The sequence below is a fragment of the Aulonocara stuartgranti genome (assembly GCF_965226115.1).
Source record: "Aulonocara stuartgranti genome assembly, chromosome: 1".
Classification (NCBI taxonomy): Eukaryota; Metazoa; Chordata; class Actinopteri; order Cichliformes; family Cichlidae; genus Aulonocara; species Aulonocara stuartgranti.
The window spans coordinates 20,930,453-20,956,622 of NC_138939.1; the positions used below are offsets into that span (position 1 = coordinate 20,930,453).

Below are 26,170 nucleotides of genomic sequence, written 5' to 3' on the forward strand. Positions count from 1 at the left end.
AGGAGCTCTGGAGTTTTACAAGCTGCTAGAGAAAAACTTAAATATATGAATTTGGGCTTTAGAAATTAGGTTTTGTTTTTTTTGTTTTTTTTAAATGAAATGGCACATTTAACAGAATTGTTGATTAATCTAATAGTGATAATAGTGTATATATATATATATATTTTTTTTTTAATTATAATGAATTTATTTACTGCCCTGAATTCAAGTAAAGTGCTTACAGTAACTAAAATGTGCAATAAAGGGAAGCTTAAATGCATATTTAGATGTATAATTTAGATGAATGAGCTTTTTAGGTCCTGCAGTCTTGATTTGATAGCTTTTAAATGGCTGTTGTACATTCATATTTCCGCTGAATGCCTTTTCTCGGCTGAGAAAATGTAAACAAACTCTTTCGCGCCATATCAAAGAGGTGTTTTTCTTTAAAGGCTTCGGCCATGTGCCTTGTGGGATTTTGAGTTTCAAGACAGTCCGTTCACATCTAACAACGGCACAACGCCTCGCTTGTTCACTACGCTTCCCAGAATTCATGTCTTCCGGCGAGTACGCGAAGGGGTCAGCGATTGGTTGGAATCAGGTTCAAACCCAACGGCTGCACGCCTTATATGGTCATGTAAGCTCTGCGTTTTCATTCCGGTTTTTTATGCAAATGTATTCTAATGACCAGCTGTATGCAGTTGTAGTAAGAGCATGCGCAGTGCGGGAAAGGAACACGGCGAAGATTCAAAGTTTTTGTTCGGTAAGTGCAGTCTTATGTCTCTTCCACTGATATTACATTTATGAGATTTTATTTATTCGTTATGTACGTGAAGAGTAGCCGTAATGTGGTGCAGTGGTGACCTGACGTGTGCTTTTCCATATGTCACGCGCCAAACGTTTAAGACTAACAGTCTCGACAATGGGGATAACGTGGAAGTGAACGAGAGCGTGGCGTGGTGCTGGTAGCGAAGTAGGCTAGCTGGAATGCTAAGGGCTAACAACAATGAACCATATTTGGCGCTCTAGCGGGCAAAAGTTTGAATTTAAAGGGAAGGATGTGTTCGTTGCAACTTTTTGCATTTTGTTAAAAATTTCAGTGACATTCACTAAATGCAATGAGTTGATAAGTATGACTTATTTAGAGATGCGCATTTTAACGAATAGCACGGTAGCTTTTTGTTTGTTCACTTCAGAAAGCGCCGCTTACAGCCCGCTTTTTGTTTCGGATTCCCAGCGCACACCAATCTCCTGATAAACAACGTGTAATCGCTCGCAATCTCACTTTGTTAACGTTTGCTAGATAGTAAAATATATAATCCATGCAGTGATGTTTGGAAAAGTGGTATTAATGCCTGCTACCGAGTGTAAAACGCTGCTCGTGTGACGTCCCCACGTTAACCGAGCTGTGCTTGAAAGTTTAAGATCCCGACTCGGACCCGCATCCGCGTGGATGATCCTCAGATCTTCTTTATGTGATAAGACGATCGATAACATGGCGATATAGCGTGCGTTTAGTGTTCGTGCTGTCTTGTTTTTGTTTTGTTTTTTTGGTGTTTTGGTGTTCCCGTGACTTGACTTTAAATTCCTCAACGTTACGGCTTTAGCCAAATGTAGTTGGGCATTTTCAGATGTTTGCGCACTATTAGTTTTATGTTTCGATTAGTTTTAAAAAAAGTGATTTCTTGCAGGATTTATTATAATTGTGAGGTTGTGGACGGGTTTTCCTAGATCTGTATGTGTGCGCGTGTAGGGACCGCCCCCTTTTAGCAGTAGAAAGCACAACTGTCTGCAGACATCCACGGTGCTTAGAAAAGGTGGGACTGGGACAATTACCGATCGTGTGCTCATATTTTTATTCCTCCTTCCGTTTTCAGGATTTTAACCCTAACACCGACCAAGAAATAGACTATGTTTGGCTTTCACAAGTCAAAGATCTACAGGAGTAACGAAGGCTGTTGCATCTGCAAGACCAAGTCCTCCAGTTCTCGATTCACAGACAGCAGTCGATATGAGGAGACATTCAGGCTGTGTTTTGGGTAAGAGCTCGCATTTATTCATATTGAATTATCTGTGCATTCGTTTTTTTGAGGTTTTTTTTCTTTTTTGCATACTTTATTAATGACTCATGTATTTTTTTTAATGTGTGTGTGTATATATATATATATATATATATATATATATATATATATATATATATATATATATATATATATATATATATATATTTTTTTTTTTTTTTTTGTGTATTTTTTTCTTTCTTTGAAGGCTCTCTGAGGATCGTGTTGGAGACATCTGCAACGCCTGTGTCTTACTGGTGAAAAGGTGGAAAAAGCTGCCTCTTGGCTCCAAAAAAAATTGGAACCATGTAAGTTATATCCACTTATTGGTACTGTTAGTGCATATTTGTCCCATTCAATGGACTGCTGACTTGTTGTGTCTAACCTAATTCAGGTGGTGGATGCAAGAGCAGGTCCAGGCTTTAAGGTGACAAAACCCAAGAAGATAAAAAATGGAGATGGGAAGAAGAAAAGCAAGCTAAAGAAGCTGCACAAGTTCAAGAGACAGAGTGAGTCATTTTAAAAACATTAAACCGTGATCTATTCTTAGTAATCTTGACAGATGCAGAATACATTTTTCTTAGCCCTCAAACAACTGATTTTAAACACTTTAGCTGCAGCTCATTCTCACTGTCCATCAGTCTTGGGTTTGTTATGTTTGTCTTCTCTGGCTAATTAAAAGCATCTGCTAGCATCATCTGGTGGCTGTTTGGGTTAGGGCACGCTGTTTAGCTTCAGGCTCATCTCAGGGCTGAAAGTTAATTAGAATTAATTGCCAATTTGGGTGCTGGATAAATGTCATTCACTGATCAAATTTTATTTAAAAACTAATAATAATATAATCATGTGTAACTGTGTAGTAGGACAAAAAAAGCAAATTCATTCCTCTAAAATCCAAAAAGTGATGACTTGCTGTCAAAAACAGTCATTGAACCATGAAGTGTAAAAGTTTTGATCAGTTTTAGAAATGGTGGCTAACTTTCTGCTAAATAAGTGATCGGTTAAATTACTGTCTTAAAATATTTAGAATTCAACAGAACCTTACCAAACAAATGTAAATATGATAATATTTAATATATTCCCTTTTCCTAAGCAGACTCTGATGCACACAGCACGACCTCCAGCGTGTCTCCTGCCCAGTCTCCCAGTTACAGCAACCAGTCAGATGATGGCTCAGACATAGAGTCCAAGCAAAGACGCTCAGCTCCCTCTATCTTCTCCTTCTTGGACCGTTCCTACTGGAAAAGGCAAGCTACTCGTTGACTACACTGAAGAAAAAAAATTTATATCTTTTTCAAAACGGAAAAAAAGATTAAGCATTGTTTAAGTAACTTTTCACCTTTTAACTTTTTAGACAAAAGGTGTGCTGTGGGATTGTCTACAAGGGTCGGTTTGGAGAGGTGATTATTGATCCCCGGCTTTTCAAGCCCTGCTGCAGTTCCAAAAAACAGAAGACACTGACATCGCCCACGCAAGTGGCCACACACTTGCCGGACACACAACACCCAGAAGACATAAAAGAAACCTGGTGAATGCTATTGTTGTTGTTGAATTTCCCTGTTGGGGTTATCCATGGCATCCACCTGGATTTGTCTCCAGTGGTAGACCTCTCATTTCTGCTCCTCCTCTTTCCCATAGACAGTTATGTAGACCTTTTTTCCTTTGTAATATTCCTTTTTATATAGGTATTTTTTAAGATTTTTTGTAAAGAATTGATTTTTCTTACTTTCCTTCCTTTTTATTTTTTTATAGAAAGCACAAATGGGGAAAAAAAACCTTAAGGGCATTAGTGTTATTTATAGGATGAGGAGACAAATTTTGCTAAAGCTCTGCTTTTGACTCTGGATTATAATTTTTGTTTTTATGACATGATCATCCTTCTGTAAATACTTTGTCACCTTTTTTATACATATCAGGATTGTTTTGTTTTTCATTAGTTGTCAAATTGTGTGTAAATGAAAGACACCAGCTTTTTTGTGAGTGGCGTGACTTCAACATTTTGCTATGTTTTGTCTATTAGTGCAAATGAATCTTTGAATTTTTGTTTTATTTTTTATTTTTAATACAAAAATGTCTTTTTCCTGACACCGGGGATCACTAGTATAACTGTTCTTTATCGATTTAATGATCTTTTAATATGTGTATATAGATGAGAACACGTAATCTTTGGACATGTATACAGCTTTAGCATGCCACAAGTTTGAAACACTCCATTTTAAATTTGTTCAGCAGTGTGTGCACATTAACTGATAGATGTGGTTCGACCATGCATGCAGTACATCCCTGTTTGTTGCTTTTTGCTTTTGTTTTTTAGTGGATTTTGTAAATACAATATTTTGGCTGTTGGAACATCGAAACTTTTTTTTTTTTTTTAAACAATAACAGGAATAGAAAACCACTACGTCTGTTTAAAAAAAGAAAATGCTTTTGTGTGTCCCAACATTGTTAAAACATGTACTTTAACAACAAGAAGAAAAGAACGGGCTTTTTTACCACATGTTCACATTGTTCACATCTCTTTGATCAGATACATTTCTCTAAACACAACAGTGAGCAGCAACATTCCTCCTCCTGTGTGATTCATCTTTTGAAGTTGCTTTACATTTTAGCTCCCATTATCACCATTCAAAAAAATTGCTTTTAATGAAATGTGTTTGTCATGGCTGCGACTGTCAAAGTTCAAACTATGCAGACGTTTTGAATGTGAGAAGTGCTCTGGGGCCGTCCGTCGCTTTTGCTACTTCAGGTGTAAAGCGATGGATCCTTGCTCAACCAAAATTGGCTTGTGAAAAGCATCCATTATTTTAGCAATAATGTTGCTTTTTTTTTTCTAATTGTCCTAAGTCATTGTCTCACAATCATTCTTGTCTTTGTCATATCAAAAATAATGCTCAGATTGCAGTTTTTTGCCATACTGTCTCAAATTAATACTGCAGTGATAACGGTTGCTTTTTTTTTGTTTTTTTTACATAATTATAAGTGGTCTCAAACTAAAAGAATTGACAGGCAATGCTCTGTAAAGTTGCTTAATATATTATCTTCTGCGGCAGGGTTGTTAAATGCTGAACATGTTTATGATTCTTATTAAAAGGAGAAATGCTGCTTCCTTTTAAGCTGGAAAATAAGCTTTTTTTTTTTGTCCTTAGGGAGTTGCCATATTTTTTAAGAGGTACATTTTGGGATATCAGATGTGCCTTAAAGAATTATTTGATCTTTCCGTTATGGTTCTTATGTAATTTATGTTTATTTATTACAAAAACTTTTGTAACTGAAATTTTTAGATAATTGGTGTAGAGCCTTTCAGAAATTTTGTGCGCTTCCTTTGAACATGCAATGTATGTTTCGTTTTGTTTTTTTATACTGTACCACAAAGTAGTTCTGTATTACAATAAAAAAAAATAGAAAAAAAAAATAGCGGCCTGTCATATTTTTCTGCACCAGCAGGTGGTGGAAAAGAGCTACATTAACGCTGATGGAGCTTTTGGTCCCTTTGCTGTTTGCAGGGGTTAAAGGTGTTCCTGTTTATTGGCTAGATTGGGATTTCACTTATATTGCACAACTGGAGTTGCATTTTGATAATTGAACCTAAGTCACAGTAGGGAAAACTGCGGCTGTAAAAATCAGTATGGTGCAATCTTAGCAAATTCTACCATCGTTAGCTTATTTGTCCGATGGTAAAAGCTCATAAATGCATGTAAACGTCGATACTAAGCTAACAGCCCTGCTGAAGCAAGTGTACGTACTCCACTCTTACTCAGGTCTGTAGCTTTCACAACAACGCCTGACTTTAAAGTTAACTATTTATTTGACTGGTAAACAAGGCGTCTTTCGTGTAGCGATTATCAATTAGAACTAAAATCGTTCGTTGCCTAGCAACCACGCTTTTTTAATTAACGTTCGCTTCCAGGAGTAGCTAGTTAGCTAATATTTAGCTTAATGCACTCGTAGTATATATACACACAGTAGTGCACGTAAAACATTACAACGGCAGTGAAAAAAGCCTGTAAGTATTTTAAAACTTAAGTCAACTTAAAGTTTAAACAAGACTTGGTGTGTCCCTAACAAAAACGCATATGGCAACACAGAGTTTCCCCGGTGACATCTGGTTTGCTATCTGACATGTAAACTCTTATGTTATGTCATATATTTTATATTACATATGTAAAAATTGAGAGAACTTAATATGCAGCTGAGTCCACACTGGAAGCGATTCAAACCGATAAGGCCACTAGAGATCATTGAAAGGCAAAGACATTAAGCGACTCCGGGCGAAACACCGAAGTGGGTGGGACTTCGGGACAAACATTTTTTATTTCAAATCCCAGGCGAGCAGTAAGGCGACTACTAATGAGAATGTAGAATATCGTTGATTGACACATGACCTTGTAGCATATTTACCACTAGGTTACCTCTAACCAGAGCCCATGAGTAAGTAATTCCAACTGCTCTGCCTCTAGCGTATTTATTAGAGGGTTACCGAGGCAACCGGCGCCTGGAACGACCACAGGTCGTCATTTTCGAAACGATGCCCTACGAGTAAATCGCTTTCAGCTAAGCAACAGTCACTGTCGACTGTCGCTCGCCTCCGTGCTACCATACACAGACACCAAACGCTGTTTAGACTTTAAAGCCACTCAAAGGAGCTTGTAAATTAGCATTTACCATAACACTTCCGGGCATTTCTTTTTTTCAAAATAGAAGCCTCTGCAGCGCGCTGCCGTTGTGATGCTTGTTACACACACTTGACGCTTCCGCTTTTCTTTGGCTTCCCTCTATTGACTCAACCCTGCTTCAAAAGCGTTTTTTCCATTCTCACGTGCTCGCGCGCGCACGCACGCTCTTATTCTCACTCACTCACTCCTTTCTCTTCTCAAAAGCGCCTTGTGAAGCGGATTGACAGGCTAGAATGAAAATGAGGCGGACGCTCGCTCGCGACTTCAGTGCGTACGCGTCCTTTTGAGAAAGACCTCTAAAGTTGGATCATATCACCATGGGAGCTGTTTGGGCTGCAAGGGACTTTTGTTTGTTTTTGCTCCTGTTAAATAGTCGCCAAAGCGCAGCGCTTCCAGAGTTTCGAGGTGGGACTGTAGTGAGTGTGTGTGTGTTGTCTTTTGCAGTCGTGGAGACTTTACGCACGCTTTTCCCAGGAGTGCGCTCCATGTCGTTTCACCAGCAGCGACTTTTAGCATTTTCTCCTAATTCCTAACAACTTTGTATTATAGGAAAAAACAGCACTGCCGTGGCAGGTTGCGCGCTCTGTGTACATAAACGTTTCCAAAAAGTTTTGTTTTTTGGCATGTTGTTAACATTCAGGTTTTCACAGGACTTCCCCCCCCCCCCTCCCATTTCGACTCATACTCTTTTATTTCGTTTTTATCAGTTAAATCTGAATTTTCCGGCTTCATTCTCACAAATATGTCGCCTTTTTGTTAATTTTCTAACGTGTTTTTGATGATAATGCATTCCTGTAGATCCATGCGCAGAGGGAAGTGATGGCTGTCACATTGACGCTATTTGTCAAACGACCCAAGACTCTTATAAGTGCACGTGTAAAGCAGGTTTTAAAGGCGATGGAAAACAGTGTGAAGGTAAGCATTGTGTAAATGTTTAGCCACAGATTTCTTTTCTTCCTGTTGCAGCCACACCTTGTTCTAATTGTTCAGAGCCTAAGATGTTTTAGCATTTTTAGCTTTTTCTCCCCACCCCAACCTTTATGTGTTGTTTGTTTCTCAGATATTGATGAATGTGACCTGGAGTACAATGGGGGTTGTGTGCATGAGTGCAACAACACACCAGGCAATTATCGCTGCACTTGTTATGATGGGTTTCATTTGGCACATGATGGACATAACTGTCTAGGTAAGATTAGCTTTAAACTAAATAAGCAATCTTTCATGGTAGACAGGGAGCTTGTGTCCTCAGCTGTGTAAACTCATGCTTTATAAAACGCTGAAGACGGTCTGTGTTGGTTTATGTAAGTGAATACCTCCCACCTGAAGCATTGTAAGTTGTTTACTCGTGTGATCGATTCACTGTCCTGTAGATGTGGATGAATGCCAGTTCAACAACGGTGGGTGCCAGCACACTTGTGTCAACACAATGGGCAGCTACGAGTGCCGCTGCAAAGAGGGCTTCTTCCTCAGCGACAACCAGCACACGTGCATCCACCGCTCTGTTGGTGAGTATATGTAACACAAAGTTTGAAATAGTCGCTAACTCATCTACAAAAGATTGTGTGTTTGTGGATGCCTGTGTATTGTGTAAAACTAGTAAAAAAGAAAGAGAGAGAAAGATGTGGCAGATTCTCCAAGAGACTGATGACACAATGAGGGGTGACAGGTTCAAGCTGGCTCCTGTCACTGAGCTTTCATCTGAAACAGCAACATGCTGTGGGAAAAAGGATCTCTGTGTCCCTCAGAACAAAATAAGTCAATAACTGCAACACTCTGGTCTATGCGGTCTGTGTCACAGATTAGTCTGAAGCGCCTTTGTTTCGTCTCCTTCACTGAAGTCGACTCAAATGTGACTACTTTCCACTCCATCGGGTCTTGACAACCCTTTTATATCCCAGTGGACCTATCCGCTCAGCTGTGACCCGTCCATATAAATGCTGCTACAAATCACCATTGAATATGTTGTTTTGTTTTTTGTTGTTTGGAGGTTTTTTTGGGGAATGAACTTTAGATTCTTGTTCCCTCTGTAGAGGCGCTAAGAATAACGCAGCAGTGGATGTTTTTGGCTTGTGTAGGGGCGTGAGAACAATCAGTGTCTTTCAAGTTTCCAGACTAATCTCTCAGTATGTGCGCCTTTGTGTGTAGCTGGTCAGTCACTGTAGGAGAGTTTCATTGTGTACCTCTCTCCCTCTTTCTATCCAGAGGGCCTCAACTGTATGAATAAGGAGCATGGCTGCGCCCACATCTGCAAGGAGACATCCAAAGGGGGTGTGGCCTGTGAGTGCCGTCCAGGCTTTGAGCTGGCCAAGAACCAGAGAGACTGCATCTGTACGTGCACGCTAACACTCGCAAGTGCATCGGGCTTCTTATGTTGAACTGATTATTTGCATTAGTAGTTGCATGTTGTTTACCTTACAGTGACTTGTAACCATGGCAATGGAGGCTGCCAGCACATCTGCGAGGACACTGAGAACGGCTCCATATGCAGGTGTCACAGCAGGTACACTCTGCAGCCTGACAGGAGCTCATGTGTAGGTAAGCAGGCTGACACTGAGGTGAGACGAGGAATGCAAAACAGTGAGCACAATGTTGTAGTGAAAGAAATGCTGGGATACACATCATTTTTTTTTATGATTGATATGTTATTGAATTTTGGAGGAAGAGAGGACAGTATATGCCCGTGCATACAAACTGTATATACGTTGTTGTTGTTTTTAAAAAAAGCATGCTTAGGATCAGGTGAGCAGGTGGTAGGTGTACATGCATAAAAAGGAGGTGAGACAAAAATTTATCTCCATGAGCTGTTAATATGGTGAAGATATCTTTGTCATTCCAATCCTGCCTGGTAAAGATAATGTTTCCCACTCCATAGCCAGCCATCCAGCAAGCACATTAGACCACTCTGTCATCTAAAACACATCACATCAAATATCCTCTACTATCTTTAATGTCCTCACATCATTTTCCAACCAGCGTGCAAGGTTGCTAAGTGACATTGCAACATTTTTCCAAAGATGCCAAATAATAAGCCCATCCTAATGGTTCAGCCTTAAAAAAATATGGCGTTTTGAAAGCAGTCATACTCTAAGTGTCAACTGACCCAATAATAAAATAACGCTGTAGGCTAGATGAACTTTTTTTATGACTTAATTGGAGTCATGCTTTCAAATCTAGATGATGTTTACAGCATTTTAAAGCTTTAACAAAGAAACACAAAACATGTATACAATGTTTTAACCTGATGATAATTGTTTTTACATACATATATATACTCATTTATGTTCAGTATGTAGCAAAATGGATCTAGATTTCAGCCCAGGGTGGGCGAAGTCCAGGAGCTGCCTACACTATTTTTTTTTTTCTTCTTGCGTTACGAGGAAGCTACCCTTACGAATGGATGAAATTAGAGGATCCCTCTTTCTCTCTATCAGTTCTCCTGTTAGGCAGCGTGCATTTTTCCACACAGCAGTTGTAAAGGATAAGGATCAGCCGTCAGATAGCGGGTAATATCTCTCCTTCCAAGCCAGCAGTGTGTGTGAGGTCTGGGCGTGTCACTGCGACGTTGTCTCCGTGATTCACTTTTCTGATCTGCCGTGTTATCTGACACACACCAAGCCACCACAAGCTGAACATCTCAAGTGTCAAAACACATCTGCGCCCTGATGGCTGGCATAAACACTCACTGAGGATAACAGTAAAGCATTACTCTGGTTTTGTGTGTCACAGAGCGAGATGAAGCCACCACAGAGTCCTTGGACCACAATGCCACGTCCTTTACAGAGGTGGACAAGCGGGTCAAACGAAGGCTGTTAATGGGTAATAATAAGACTCCCCCAGTTTTGAATTTGTGTGGGTTTTTTTGGGTTTTTTGGTTGTTGTTTTTTTACGTGTGAAGCTTCCAGGAAGCCCTCAGGAGTGGGGAGAGGAGTTTATTTCTAGCAAACTGATACATTCCTCAGTCTTTTGAGCAAACTGTGAAATGGCTGCATGCTCACTTTCTCACCGCCGATCTCACTTGAAATATACACGTATGTGACAGTGTGGTACATTTCACATTTTCCTTCCATTTGGAAAGGAAAGCATGTGAATCTTTTCTTCTATGTTGAGTATTCATCAGTTGTGTGATTCTGTGTCACTCAATACATGTAAAACATTGTGTGATTGGTACTTTATTAGGTATGCAGTCTCATCCGGTGAGACTGTACGGGTCAGCCCTAATCCAAACATCTCAGTGACGTTAGACGCACAATATTGTTAAATTCTGCACGTTAATTTAACCTTTTAAATCAGTGAACGAAATTGTTTAAAGGGTACTTTACAGGAAATCGTTTTATTCTGCTAAGTTCTAGTATTTTGTCACAAATGGAAAGCACCGCATTCCCCACTAGGAGAAAGGTCTTTTGCATGCAGTGATAAGACGTGTTGCATTTTTAGAAACTTGCGCCGTGAACAATGGCGGCTGCGACTGCACCTGCAAAGACACATCCACCGGCGTGCGCTGCAGCTGCCCCGCTGGCTTCACGCTTCAGCCAGATGGGAAGACGTGCAAAGGTCAGACTGCCGTCTTCACAACGAGGGATAGTATCTTAATACGCTAACAAACCTGCATGTGAAAATGTGTTCTTAGAATCTCACTTGTTTCACCCGCAGATATCGATGAATGTGAGGTCAACAACGGCGGCTGCGATCACTCCTGCAAGAACACCATCGGCAGCTTTGAGTGCAACTGCAGAAAAGGTTTTAAGCTGCTGACAGACGAACGCTCCTGTCAAGGTAGACGTGGCTCCTGAACTGCAGGAGCAGTAACAGGAACTTGCATGAACAAGATAATGATGACATTTACAACATCTCTCTCTTGTTTCCTTTTTTTTTTTTTTTTTTTTTTTAATCACTGAGTGAATTTAGATTTTTCTTTTTTACAAAAAGAAAATTAGGATCATGTTGAATTTTTCTGAGTTTTTCAGACTTCTACATCATTAGTGTGATTTTATTCAACTTGAATTACTTGACAATTATTTCATGGTTCAGGCTTTAAAGAGTTGAATACATCAGGGAGCATGTAAACCCTTTTTCTGGGGTTTACTTTTGTTTACCTTTTTTTGCATCAGAGTTTGGCATGATTGATGACAATGATTTCTTTTTTAGAAGTCGTTTCTATGAAAAGCTAGTATTTTTGCTTTTGTTTTTTTAATCTGCTGTAGTGTAATGTACCTGTCGCACTTCACTGAGTAGGAAAATGGTCGTCATTAGATGGGGAAATTCCTGCTGGCGAAGATTGTAACTGACTGCCCTGCTATTATGTCATCTGCCTGATTTTGATTACAGATATAGACGAATGCTTCTTCGAGCGCACATGTGATCACACCTGTGTGAACTCCCCGGGTGGTTTTCAGTGTCTGTGCAACAAAGGCTATACCATGTATGGACTGGCCCACTGTGGAGGTGAGACTAAGTTGGGTGGAGGGCACTACACATAACAAGTTCAGCATAACACACAAGTGCTTGATGCATTTAAATGTTTTATTTGATTAAGCACATAGATGTGAGTGGTTGCTCACTGGCGTTTTTGGAAATCGATCTCTGAAATGATAAAGAGTAACTTTTTTTTCCCCTTTTTTTTTTTTTTTCCCCATCCCAGATATAAATGAATGCAGTGTGAACAATGCCGGTTGCGAGCATGGCTGTGAGAACACCGTGGGTGGATTTGAATGCTTTTGCCGTCCCGGCTATAAGCTACATTGGAACAAAAAGGACTGCATCGGTAGGTTAGCACCTGTCTCTGAATGACAAGCAGGTCTGTTATTGTCACGTCTCAATGGAAATTGTGCAGTGATGAAGTGTGACAGCAAACACCTTTGTGGACAAAAACAGGAGATACTTTGAGTTGTTCTTTATTTATTTATTTGTTTACTCTTTAATTTTCTTGTGCTTGAGTAATCCATCCAAAATGCTACAAAGCTGTCAGGATTTTGGACTTTCTGTGCTTCTTCATCTTCATGTGCATCTTCCTCCTTCCTGCTTTTGAACATGTTTGAGTTTTGTTGTGGTTTTTATCTAGCGGCTGAGGGTTTATCACCTGCACAGCCCCCATCTAAACCTACTTTGAACTGTAGCAAGCAGGAGGGAGGGGATCGCTGCTTTCTGACCTGCCAGTCTCAAGTACACATCAGCAGCGGTGAGTTGGTTGAGCCAGATCTCTGTATAGTGTGAGCTGCGATAAACCGGTGTGTTGGTTTAATAACTGAGCAATTTTTTGGCTACGTTATATATCATCTGTCATGCAATCAGTCTTTATTTGTATGGACATCTTTCATGCAAGTTAGTGCAGTTCACAGCGCTTCACAGATGACTAACCAGTAGATAATGAGAACAAAGAGTGATAAAGCAAAGCAAATAATATGCAATAATATGTGATATATATAATAAATTAAAAAGAGAACAAAAACATTAAGAAATAGACGATAAAATGACCTATAAATAGATTAGAAGCACCTAAAAAAAAAATTGAGAAAGATATGACATTAAAGATAAAAAAAATAATGAAATGAAATACTAATAAACTAAGAATATCCAAATAAAATAAAGCTGCATAAAAAGACAGCATGTATGTGGAATATACATTAATGGTCTTATCATTGGGTGGTGCTGTGGTCAGCACTGTCGCCTCACAGTGAGTTCTCTCTGGGTACTCTGGCTTCTTCCCACAGTCCAAGAACATGCATGGGTACATCTCTCTGTGTTGGCCCTGCGATAGGCTGATGACCTGTCCAAGGTGTACCGCAGCTCTCACCCTATGACAGCTGGGATAGGTTCCCTGAATTAGATAAATTGATGGTTTGTCTCTTTCATAGTTTATTTTTATCATATTGCCCTCTTCAGTTTACTTGTTGACTCTCTGCGGACCCCAAGAAAAGTACTTGTTGCTGTGGTAACAGCTAACTGGGGGTGTGAATAAAATTTTTTTAACAAGAGCTACTTGCTGATATGAAGCAGATGGCTGGTGTTGGGCTGTCAGAGTGAAGCAGCTGCAAAACATGACAACTAATCCAGCAGGATTAGCACTGCTACAAGTCCCACATTTAAATCAGGATATTTTGACAATTGCAGGTTCACAGGTTAGTTAGAGAGAGATAAAAAGGACCAGGGTGGATTGGTGAAGAAGCTTATGATACATCGAGGATGCTTTTTGTATATTATGTCTTCAAACAGCACAATTCAGTCAGGTGGAAGTGCAACTAGTCAGTAAGCTCAACAGTTGTAGATTTAATTGAGTGAAAAGTCTGTTGACGGACTTCATGTTCATACATGCTGCCTGTCTTTTGTCTTAGTTGTTTTTTTGGCCCTTACTTTTGTCAGTGTCGGTCCCTGTGTCACGGCCTCGTGTGTTTTCAGGGACGGAGGATTCCTACACAGTGACCTGTGGAATGCCTCTGCCCTGCTTGGCTGACGCACAAAAGAACAACAGTGGCTCATATTGCTTAGGCAAGTACAGGACATCGCAGATTTACATCTTTTTTTTTCCGCTCTGCCAAAGAAAACAGTAACACAGGAACAGGTAGGTCACGCTTTACTTGTCTTCACTTGATAACGATATTTTCTGTCCCCCTGTCGTGCAGGTCGAGAAACGGCCAGCCTTGCCCGCATTAAGACAACGGCCACTTTTAAGTCTGGCACTGCAAGGTGCAACTTAAAACGAAGTCAGGAGAAACTCAGGGAGAGCCTAAACTCAGCGCGCTCAGGTACAGCGCCACGCCGACTCAAAGCACAAGACTTAGAGTTATATCGTCTTTATGTTGCTGGTTAAAAAACATTTTGGGTTTACCGAAAACTGCCAACATCTAAAGACTCTGACCTTAAAGATGCTTCAAAGAAAACCAAAAACCAAGAGCAAATGTGAAAGAAATTTGTGGGGAAAGTGATGTGGTTTTGAGTGTCTTCCACATCTCAGCACAGCACTTTGTCTGCCAGTGACAGGGAGGATGTAATTGGCCACAGGATGCCTTTCAGTTGTGTGTGACCTAGCTATCAATCAAACACGATTCTGATTGTAGGATTATTTTGCTTCTACAAAAGGGGCTCAGCATGGTACATCCCTCACAGACACTGAAAGGAAACCAACATCTCATTGCCATTGCATCCCCTTTGTTCTATTAGCTTTTCACTGTGCATGACCAAAGATTATTGTATGTGATTAATGTTTCCTGTCTGTTAACAACTGTGCAATTTTTCTCTTTGTTGTGCTTGCTGGGGGTTTGTTGTGTCCCATGTTCACAGAAAGGAAGTTTCTCTTCACTGAAAATGTCCAGTTCAGCTACGTGAGCCTGCGCTGCACCTCATCCGGACAGAGAATGCGTAGCCGCCATGGCAGGAAGGCCGGCGAGGAGGACGGCTCCTCAATCACTGCTGAGTTTGAGCTGGATGTGAACCTAGAGGAGGTAACAGGTTGGTCTCTCTGTGGTTTCTGCTTGGCTGCCCGCCTGTCTGTCTGCGACCTGTGATTATGATTCTTAAATCTGTCTTTCGCCGCTCTGTTTGTCACTAAACAAACCAAGCTGTGTAAAAGTATCTCCTGTTTTGACTTGGCTCTGGTGATGGGCTCTAGATTTGGGGCAAAGGGTGTTTTTGTTTAATTTCCTTGATTTCTGCGTTAGCGGTGTGAAGTAAGCTTATGGGAATCTAGGCATGAAATCGTAGGTTATTGCAGGTGAACAATAGGAAATCTTGCTTTGGAAACTCTTGCAGTATCGAGTGCTTTTCTCAGCAGAGGGTTGTGACGTGAACTGCGCACGCCGCCGTTCAGAGAAGAGGCTCAGGAAGACCATCAGGACCCTGCGGAAGTCCATCAACCGGGAGCAGTTCCACCTCCACTTTGCCGGAGCAGACTACAATCTATCCAGGAGTCCGAGCCAGCTGGCAGAGCTGCCAGGACACTGCATAGCAGGACAGATGCTCTTGGGCAGAAAATGTGGTGAGTTGAGTTTATGTGTGTAGTGTTTATTCACTGTAGAAATCCTGTTAACGAGCAGAGCACAAACAGTTAATCCAGGCAAAACTTCTACTGGAAACGTTAATGCTTTTCATCTTTCCCACCGCTTTGTTTTTTGAGGCAGCAGCACTTGTGAGCATACCCCATACACACAGTAGACCCATAGTCATGGCTTTAAGTAATTGAATTGGCCCAAGCCAGTGAGATATATTTAGACAGGCGGGTTTAATGATTGGATTTGGAGCAGGTGTGGGCCAGATGAATGCCATATTTGGTTTGCAGACATTCTGTAATGAGCAAGTTGGAGGGGGAAAGCGAGCTTGTGTGGAAGAACAGAGAAGCTGTTGTTGGCCCTCCAAGCTGCGAGATCTTCCAGCATCTCCATGGGATAAAAGTGTAACGTTAGGGCTGATGGCAGGTCTCCTGCTGCCTCTTGCTTGAATTTTATATACAACCTGCGCTGGAGAAAAATGCTCTTTAAATAGGGCTGTCGATGGTGGAGAGCTCAAGGCAGGCTTGTGTTTTCTCTGGCGGCTGCAACTGTATGCCCCTATTTTCAGGCCTCACAATGTGTTGGCTGCGTGCTGGACATCTTCTCAGTATCAGCGAGGGGAAACTGGTGCCTTTCCTCCTAAATTGTGATGTCTAAATATTTATTCAGGCAGTATGCGCTTTGTTCAATATATGCGTCAGTGTTGAGGATGTTTTAACTTAATGTAGGCCCAGATCTTTATCCCCAGATCTCAGGAATATGGCTGATGGCCAAAAAAATGTGTCAAACTATAGCCGCTCTGTAGTTTCATGAGATAATGTCTGTTGAGGGAAAGTCATAAGTTTTGCTTTCCATTCATCTCCCTGTAATTTTTTTTTCTTTGGTCTCATCATTAACATTTAAGCTACGTCTGCTGTTAAGCTTTCCTGACATGATTTATTTCACATCTTAAGTGTCTTTATTCCTTCCGTCCCCCGCTTTGCTTTCAGGTCAACATTAGGCAGTCTATTGGTTGTGGCAAGGGTGTAGACATGTAATTTGGGAGAGGAGGGAAAAAGGAGAGGGGGGCTCTGAAAGGCATTCTTCTTAACCTCCAGCTCTTTAAAGGAGCTATATTTTTCCCTCCTCCCCCATCTTTTGCTCTGGCTTAGTTTGGAGTGCAGTTTAGTCCTTTTCAATTTGCCCACTCCATTGAAAACCCCATTTGAAGCTCATTCTCACTCCTTGAGAAGAACACAGTCTTCTGTGGATTTGAAGAAAACACTTGTGCACAGTTTAAAGCGTGGCAGCTCCTCCTCCTCTGTGCTGTGTTTGGGTTATTGGTTGAAGTAACGTTTATATTCCGGGACATTGGTTCAGTTTAAATAACTTGTGATGTTAGCTTATTAATAACATGATCATTTTGAGTCTAAAATTTATTTCAACTCTACATTATTTATGTGCAGGAAAACAACCAAAGCATACATAAGAGGCTTCATGTGAACGTGTCCACAGGTCCACATGTTCTCACATCCATGTGAGTGTCGCAGTGAACTTGTTTGTGTGTTTGTTTTAACGTTGGAGATGTTTAGGAAGTGCTGTTGATTCAAGCTGGCACTTTAAGTGCTGTCCCCCCCCCACTACCCTTGCACCCCAGCTGGGGGCCACTTTGCATGACCCCTAGCCACTAAACTGCTAAAGAGAATTGACTTCACCCACACCATGGGAATCAATTAGCATCAGCTGTTTGGGCCCCTGCTTGATGGGCGCGAGCAGTGATTGGACCAAGTAGAATGGGGGGATTCAGAAACCTGACCTCTTTTATTGGGTTCAGCTCCTTACTACTGTGATACCATAGTGTTTTCCTATGTCATCAAGTAGGCAAAAACCAGGGACTTGAATAGAGGTGAAAGGTCTTTTAAACCTCTTTGGGGCCATCAATTCGAGAACTCTATAGAACCGTTCTTTGCATTTGAAAGACTTCAAGTTTTTCTTTCTTTCCTCTTTTTCACTCTCACTGTCTCTTCCCTCACAGCTTCCCTCTGTCAAATAAAAGCTGTTAGAGGACAATGCAGTGATGGCTCCTTGTGGTCTTTTAGAATAAACAAAAGGCTTCAAAAATGAGCTGCTCTTGATAGAATTACATTTTCTTTCTCCCAACGAAAACCTAACAGTCTACAGAGCCACGTATAATGGATCTGTGTGAAAGCTTTTGTGTGTCGAGCTCTCTCTGATATTGGTTGTTTTCTTTCAGCCCGGTTGAAGGCTACATATGAGGCACGTTTTGCTCGAAAGTCTCAGGAGTTTAATTGATTTATTCTTGTGTGAGCTCAGCTTTAGTTTTCAAGTGAAGTTCTTACGGCTATCAGACAGACACAGTAATTGCCAAATTAATTACAGGCATCAGTCTGAATGGGAGGAACCAAAGCAAAACAGTGTTTTAGCCCCTTTAATCAAGTGTTTGCGCTTTTATACGATAAAAGGGAAGCTCTCCCTTTGATTTGCGGCTGTGATTGCTTTTAAAAGAGCTGAGGGTGCTTACGTTGGCATTTAAAGTTCCTCTCTGATGCACAGCCATGTTGTGTCAAGTATTAAGACAGGTGTAGGTGTGGATGCAGTAAAGGCAGCACTGGGAGAGGCTGTTGTTCTTTTGTCCCCATGATTTTGTTTTTGCATGGCTGTTTTAGGTTGGTTTGCAAATGTACTTTAATGGCATTTGGACTTTTAATGTGTGTGTTTCATGCAGTCCAAAGCAAATAAAATTCATAACTTCAGATCAGTTTATTTGTATAGCTCATTTAGGCACAGCAAACACTGAACAAAGTGCAAAACAATCATGTAAAACAGATCAATAAAGATAAATGTTAAACAGACAAATAAAAGTTGACTTAAAGGGAATAACCAACAATAAGGGAATGTAATTGAAAAGCAAAAGTTTACAAGAAGACACAGTTAAAATGAGACTTGAACCTGAAACCTGCAATAGTTACACTGTGTTAATGTAATGCACAAGCATTTTCATAGCTGACATCTTATCATACAGTTGTAGCTAAGATAAATGTACTTATCTCTCCTTTAGGCATCATGTAGGTTATCCTTTGTTAGTATCAAGCCGTACTCTGTTTAGTGACACAAATCTGACATTTGAATCCAGTGGGCATATTTCACAAACATTTTACGAACATGCTCTTCTACTGTTTTCTATTTGAAGACTCTAGAACTTTATATAGGCATCACAACAGCATCACTACTTTACATGATGCAGTCCTGATATGTTACCTGCACGTTGTTCACATCTGATTGTGTGGTGCCATATAAAGATGGCCTGTAACCATACAGCCTAATGCACCACTCTCTGGTACAATAATCTACACTGAGCTCAGTGATACCTTTAAGATGGCAGGAAAACGCTGTCAACAGATAGATAATTGTTCAGGCTCAGCTGCCTTCTTAAAGCTGGCGCTCACTGCTCTTTACTGTGTTTATCCAGTTCAAGTATTTACATGATCCTCTTTGATTACACTTGAGAGGCAGCTGTGATCTGGGTTTCTTTAATGGTCTCATCATTCACTGTAGCTGCGGTGTTTATTGTGTACATCTACGCTGTGGTTAGGACTGCTTGATTGTGTGTAACCACGGGGCAATCTGCTATATTTGTTGATTCATGTCTGCTTATCGCATTGTTCTTTTTTTACCCACACACTCTTATGGTGTGGTTATTTGTCCATGAGTGCCACCTGACCTGATCTGTCTACTAAATTGACTTTAATTACAAGTTCAAACGTTAACGTCTGTTTTGGATGGCTTATCTTTAAGTGTTTGTTTTTAGTTTTTGCGGAAATGTTCCATCATCCTCAAACAGTTACATTTGTTTGTAATTGACTCTATATCACAGAATTACTGTCTGAAAAATATTTCTGTGTGTTTAGTATTCAAAAAATATGACTTTTCCCCCTCAACTTAGCATAGCACAAAGATAAAACTGTCAGCACATGCTTAGCAACTCTTTGGAGAAACTTTGTAGGCCGACATTTGCTTTATGTGCACTAGAGACGGGCATGCAACAGTGTCTCGCTACAAGTATGTCACAGAACGGCTAAACTTTAATCTCTCTTGATATCCTTTTCCATCTGTGTCTTAGTGAGCTGCGGTGTTGGGACCTACTACGATGGCGATCAGGGACGGTGTTTGTCGTGTCCAGCTGGAACGTATCAGGACGAGGAGGGACAGATGTCCTGTGAGGTGTGTCCTACACCTCAAGGAAGAGAAGTCTCCAAAGTGGTGGGAGCTCGAAACATTTCAGAGTGTGGAGGTAAAACACCATATTTTAACATTTAAAAAACATCAAACAATAAAATTTTATAGTGTATTATAAACTGGTTTGTCTTAATTCTTTATGATGTGTCCTTTAAACATACTTTACTGCAGGCAACTTGACATTTAATGTCTTGTGTGTTGACTTTGTATGTGTTGAAATCCTGGAGATGTCACAAGACAGGAACCTACCACGAGGGCTATTTTAAGTGCTTTGGAAGATTTCTGAGTGTCTGTCTGTGGACAGATTTTGATCATGTGCTATCAAAACTTTACAGGTGCCAAGTTTCAAATTAAAGACAGGTTCAGAAATCTGTGTTTTCCAAGTTTTCACAGATTGACTGATCCTACAGCCAAATGTTAATGCTAATTTTTAATTTTACAAGCAGTTAAAATGGTCAAATCAACTCACCCAAGCACCCATACAGTGCTTTTATCTGTAGCGAAGCACTTTCTAACATTCACACACACTCAATTCTGTATGTTACCCAAGAATGCTTCAGCATGCAGGCAGGAGTCGAGGATTGTTTCACCAACTTTCTGATTGGTAGATGACCTGCTCTACCACCTGAGCCAGTATTAATCTGGTTTGTGCAAAAACTAGTCACCTTTAGGGCTCAGAAAGCAGGTCACAAATAAATAAATAGTAAATTCTCTTTTTTACTTTATGGTGACATGTAAATGCCAAGCAACTGTCAAACGTAAAGCCCAGGGGCCAGAATCAGCCTGCCAAAGACTGACCCACTGCGCAGCTTTGGAGAGTGTGAAGGAAGGGATGAATTTTAGACTTTTAACTGCATTTTAAAAAAAAATGTTTTTCAGCTTTCCCTACTGACACAGACCCCTCTCATAGCCAGTCTTACTGCACCAAATTAAAAAACAATGAAAAAAGAGATTGTGTGTTATTTAACTACCTACTAAAAAATGTATGATATTTTATAGATATTTATATCAAATAAATAATCCAAAAAAAGCAACAGCCGCAGAAAATTAAATATAAAGTTGTGAAGGTACAAAGGAAGCAGTGGTGCCTCGATAAAGATCTCGTTGGCAGTTGTTTTGCTTTGTGTAAATCTGAAGAAGCTTGAATATGAATTAACTTCTTTCAGTCCTGAATAAAAAGCTCAAGGAGCCACCATGTTTTGTTCTCCTCCTGTGCTGTTATCAGAGTCACATCTCGCCTGACAGACTAAACAAGACGAGCTATCACACATCCACTTTGTACTAGTCACCCAGGAGTTACACGCAGTGAGAGGTGGAGATGTAACACAGCATTTTTTCCATTAGTATTTTCTTAAGTTTTGCTAAATAAAAGTAAAGCAAAGCTGTTGTTGTTGTTTTTTTGTTTTTTTTTAAGTGGACAGAGCATTTCCTGCTTCTAACAGTGTGAACTGTGTGTGTGTGTGTGTGTGTGTGTGTGTGTGTGTGTGTGTGTGTTCAGGTCAGTGTTCCCCTGGTCAGCACTCCCACAATGGCTTCATCCCCTGCCAGCTCTGTCCACCTGGAACGTACCAACCAGAGGTGGGGCGCACCTCCTGCTTCCCCTGTGGAGGGGACCTGGGCACCCGGCGCATCGGGGCTGTCTCATTTCAGGAGTGTGAGACCAAAGGTATGAAAGATTTTAGTTATGTCACTGGATATAAAACCTAATAACGTCTGCCTGGTATATTTTAGCTTTCGCTTTAGTTTAGCTTTAATATAAACGAAGGGTTTAAATGGTTCTTTTGGAGCCGAGAACGTTTATGAAAGCCTGCCAGACTTGTGAAATAAAGTGAACCATCTGTTGTTTTGGGGATTTGAAGTCTTTTTTTTTTGTGACTTCAAAACACTGTGTAGCATTTGCAGGTGTTGATAGGGACTCTGCTGCCCTCTGCAGCTGTTGTATGGTTTTTACCAGGCACAGAGAGTTTCCGTTCTAACTCAAGCGCAGAGTTTTTTGTTGTTGTGTTTTGTTTTTTTTATGTATAACGTTTTAACTGAAGATTTTTCAGGTATAATGTAGGATACGATTTTTTTGTACCCCGAATGTTGGTGGCATTAAATCAGCTAACAGCTCTCTATCGCTGGCCTTTGCTCCTGCAGTGCAGTGCTCTCCAGGACATTACTACAACACCAGCACACACCGCTGCATTCGCTGCCCAATGGGCACATATCAAGGGGATTTTGGTCAGAACTACTGTGTCACCTGCCCTGGAAACACCACCACCGACTATGATGGTTCCACTAACATCATGCAGTGCAAAAGTATGTATATCTGTAGGGGGTGGGGCAGGGTTTTAGTTTCCAATATTAGAATTCCATTTGAGATATTTTTAATTTTTGTGTCACTTACAGACCGACGATGTGGAGGAGAGCTCGGGGATTTTACAGGTTACATCGAATCTCCCAACTACCCGGGAAACTATCCTGCGAATATCGAGTGCACTTGGATCATTAACCCTCCCCCCAAACGCAGGATCCTTATTGTTGTCCCTGAAATCTACCTGCCTATTGAGGATGAATGTGGAGACTACTTGGTGATGAGAAAAAGCGGTGAGTTCTACTGTGTTTGTGCCATTTAACTAACAAATAAAATATAACACAGGGGTTTTAGGTTGGATTTGCTTTGGTTTGGGCTCAAGTTACGATTATGATCCTTTTTTTAAAACGCTATAATCCTCAGAAGTTATGAAAACAAGTGTCTGCTTACAATATAGTCTGTGTGTACAGAGCAGGATGAATCGGCACAGTGGTAGAAAAACATCTCTTAATGTCATAAGAGTGGTTTTCATATTCATCAGTAGTTACGTATTAAGGCCTTTCCTCTGTGCTTCTCACAGCTCTCCCCAACTCTGTGACGACCTACGAGACGTGTCAGACGTACGAACGTCCCATTGCCTTCACCTCCCGCTCCAAGAGGCTTTGGATACAGTTCAGGTCCAATGAGGGAAACAGCGGCAAAGGCTTCCAGGTTCCATATGTGACGTATGATGGTGAGATGGTTTGTCTTGGAAATAAGATTAATACTGTAATTCCATGTAAGTTCACAACCTGGTCCCACCAAACCAGCGCACACTATATTGTGTCTCTCATTTTTCCAATATAAATGATTGAAATCCTCATTTTCATTCAGCATTTATCTTTCAGAAGCAGAGCAAAGTATTTTCATTTCATTCATGCAGCATTTGGCCTGGCAGGAATCTTTTTCTTTTTTTCTTTTTTTTAATGGCCCAGAAGAGACGATGTGTGCTGGGTGCCATTACGACCCATAGTTATTTGAAATTGGTACATGGTGTCCTCCCTGAGGATTATCAGAGACAACTTGGAAAAAGATGTCTGTGGGTTTTTGTCCCTTGTTTTTGGGGGGTGGGGTGTAACGAATACTGTGTGCCTCATTTGTTTAAGAGGAAAAAAAAAAATCTGCCCCTGCCTGTAGAAACTGCGGTTTCCATTAAGTCTTCTGTAGGGTTCTACATTTGTTTTATTGTTTGTTTGTTTTTTGAACAATCCCTTTTAAATTTGATGAATTGAGAAAGAATAAACCGATGATACCTCTGAATATTGTTTAAATCTAGTTTGTTTTTTCTTACTAAGCTATTTATGAACGTTATTTGTTTCAGAGGACTACCAAGAGTTGATAGAAGACATCGTCAGAGATGGAAGATTATATGCTTCAGAGCATCACCAGGAAATACTTAAGGTATCAGGATTTTATAATTATATTATACAAATGTTTAACAGGGAGCACTGTGGTCTCCAGCCTGAGTAGGTCTAAAATACCTAAAACCTTTAGTGTAAGCTGTATATATTTACATTTATCCATTACTTTCATCTTTTAAAGCATTGCATTCCTGACTTACTAACCTGCTCATTAAGAGTTTTAGCTGTTTTATCTCATGGGCTATTTTCAGCTGACCATTTAGACTTTATTTGACAAAGATTAGCTGGCCAGTTTTGACTCCTCACTATGTTAGTGGTTTGGCTCCAGTGACCATGTAGCACCCTCTTTTGGGAACAAGTAGAAATACAGAGTACCGCTCACATGAACCCATAAGAGCCCCGACCCATTTTATTGTCAAGAAAACTGTGAGAGAGTAAGTGTTGAAACTTTAATAGGAACTTCCCTCTGTGTGTAAAGGGACAGTGACACCTGTGTCACTGTGGTTTCCTATGTGTAAAAATTACATACTGTAAGTCTGTGAAGGTTCTCAGTCATCCAGGTCATCGTAGTCTAAGGAGCTTGGAAAGAAAAGCATCTGGACTTTAAGTTGCTTGAAGACGTTTCACCTCTCATCCGAGAAGCTTCTTCAGTTCTAAGGTCAAATGGTGGAGAGTCCCAGATATAAACCTAGTGGGAGTTTCCCCCTAAAGAGGGACAAAGGACCCCCTGATGATCCTCTACTTAATCACGTGTCCAAAATGTGAACATTCACATTTTGGACAGAGAGGACAGACGGTTTGAATAGAGGAGTGAAAGAAGCCATCTATGTCCACTGTGAGCGACCATCTTTGAACAGAGGCGCTGGTTTACGACACCAACTGTCTGCCATCTATAATCCAGTTTTGAGATCCCTTCCCAGACACCTTAACGCCCACTCACACCCTGGGCCATCTGACCTCAGGAAATCACATGAAAGGGTGGGGCCAGGTTTCACAATGAGCTCCCCCGAAACCGTGGCTGATTGTTACCTACACCCGTTTTCACACCTTGGCTCATGTGATTAGGTAGAGGATCATCGGGGGGGTCCTTTGTCCCTCTTTGGGGGGAAACTCCCACTGGGTTTAAATCTGGGACTCTCCACCATTTGACCCTTAGAACTGAAGAAACTTCTTGGATGAGAGGTGAAACGTCTTCAAGCAACTTAAAGAAGTCCAGACGCTTTTCTTTCCAAGCTCCTTAGACTACATACTGTAAGGAATTCTTTTGGATAACACACTTCTTTTTTTTTTTTTTCCCCCCCTCAGGACAAGAAGCTCATGAAGGCACTGTTTGACGTGCTGGCTCACCCACAAAACTTCTTCAATTATACAGCGCAAGACTCGAGAGAAATGTTCCCCAAATCCTTCATTCGCTTCCTGCGGTCCAAAGTCCTGAGGTTCCTTCGTCCTTAAAAAAATAAATAAAAAGTTGCCACAAGGTTCCAGGATTTTTTCATAATAAGCTTAAATTAGAAACTGGACCCTCTTATGTGTTTTATCAATTGACCCCTGCGCATTCTAAGGTTACGTGTTGGACAAGAGGACCGCACCTGATGAAACGATCCCAATGGAAAAGTGAAATTTTTAACTGAGGAAGTGGTACAAACCACAGATCTATATGGGCTTCCTCGGAGAGGAATTAGGAGATCTCATTTGGAAAATACTTCTAACAGCAGATGAATGACATTATACGGCCCTTTAAATTTTAAAGTTGGGATTTAAATTCCAAATTGGGTATTGGAATGTTGAGAAATACTGTGCATGGCGGCATTATGGGACTCTTTAATTGCATTTGGATGAAAAACAAATATGATAGACGAACAGATATATGCTGAATGTCAGTAACACTGTATATAGGTTTAGGTTTAACATTTAGTTTTTTAACATGGCCTGCACAGGTAGGCATGAAATACTGACAGAAATACTGCAAAAATGTCAGGAACAAATAGCGCACACAAGTTTTCTTGGGGAAATTAGCACTGCAAAAGAAGTAGCCCTGCCACAAAAGCAATTATTCTGATGAATGTCTTGTATATGATGTAAAAAGTTTTAGGTGAAACGCTAATGTTTTGTAGCAGCTACATACACTTTAATGGTATAGCATGGCTGCGTTTGCTGTTGGCTCACGTATTTGGTCTTCTAAGGTGTCTGGATGAGCACTGCTGTTCTTTAAAAAATACTTTTCCTTTCCAAAACTAGTCACAAGACAATGACTGCTTCAGCTAGGTCACTAGCAACCAAAGACAACGAATTACTCTGCAGAGAAACGGAACAATTTGTGATGCCATGAATACATGAAAAGTTCTGTAAAATAGAAGTAAACTATATTTACCTCTCCTAGATGAAACAAGTATGTATATTTTTATGATTTTGTACATCGAATGTGCTGTAAATAAAGACCGGAAACTGATTTCCACCACTTTCAACCACTTTTTCTCATTTCTGTACAAGTTCATGTGTTTGTATATGTTTAACACCTCCAGAGGAATAATAAAGTTGGTCTTTATTAAGT

At 40.6% G+C, this 26,170-nt stretch overlaps 2 protein-coding genes across 6 annotated transcripts; both read left to right on the top strand.

Annotated features, from left to right (window-relative positions):
• The first annotated feature begins 637 nt into the window (after positions 1-637).
• sinhcafl (SIN3-HDAC complex associated factor, like) lies at positions 638-4,085 on the top strand. 2 transcript variants are annotated; one of them, XM_082553215.1, is made up of 6 exons: positions 638-739; positions 1,854-2,015; positions 2,245-2,344; positions 2,431-2,545; positions 3,130-3,283; positions 3,391-4,085. In XM_082553215.1, the coding sequence occupies exons 2-6, from the start codon at positions 1,888-1,890 to the stop codon at positions 3,566-3,568; spliced, it is 675 nt and encodes a 224-aa protein (XP_082409341.1). In that variant the 5' UTR covers positions 638-739; positions 1,854-1,887; the 3' UTR covers positions 3,569-4,085. The 2 variants fall into 2 exon arrangements, with proteins under 2 accessions (XP_082409341.1, XP_082409342.1); XM_082553216.1 differs by having other exon boundaries at positions 3,133-3,283.
• A 1,388-nt stretch (positions 4,086-5,473) lies between these two features.
• On the top strand, positions 5,474-26,168 carry scube2 (signal peptide, CUB domain, EGF-like 2). 4 transcript variants are annotated; one of them, XM_082552889.1, is made up of 23 exons: positions 5,474-5,794; positions 7,508-7,624; positions 7,770-7,895; positions 8,080-8,214; positions 8,912-9,037; positions 9,128-9,244; positions 10,436-10,525; positions 11,144-11,260; positions 11,360-11,482; positions 12,035-12,151; positions 12,348-12,470; positions 12,768-12,884; positions 14,102-14,191; positions 14,326-14,448; positions 14,984-15,151; positions 15,471-15,677; positions 19,808-19,978; positions 21,422-21,589; positions 22,063-22,224; positions 22,315-22,512; positions 22,800-22,952; positions 23,580-23,659; positions 24,925-26,168. In XM_082552889.1, the coding sequence occupies exons 1-23, from the start codon at positions 5,725-5,727 to the stop codon at positions 25,069-25,071; spliced, it is 3,045 nt and encodes a 1,014-aa protein (XP_082409015.1). In that variant the 5' UTR covers positions 5,474-5,724; the 3' UTR covers positions 25,072-26,168. The 4 variants fall into 4 exon arrangements, with proteins under 4 accessions (XP_082409015.1, XP_082409016.1, XP_082409013.1 ...); XM_082552890.1 differs by lacking the exon at positions 5,474-5,794 and adding an exon at positions 6,080-6,464; XM_082552887.1 differs by lacking the exon at positions 5,474-5,794 and adding an exon at positions 6,490-7,114.
• The last annotated feature ends 2 nt before the right edge of the window (positions 26,169-26,170 follow it).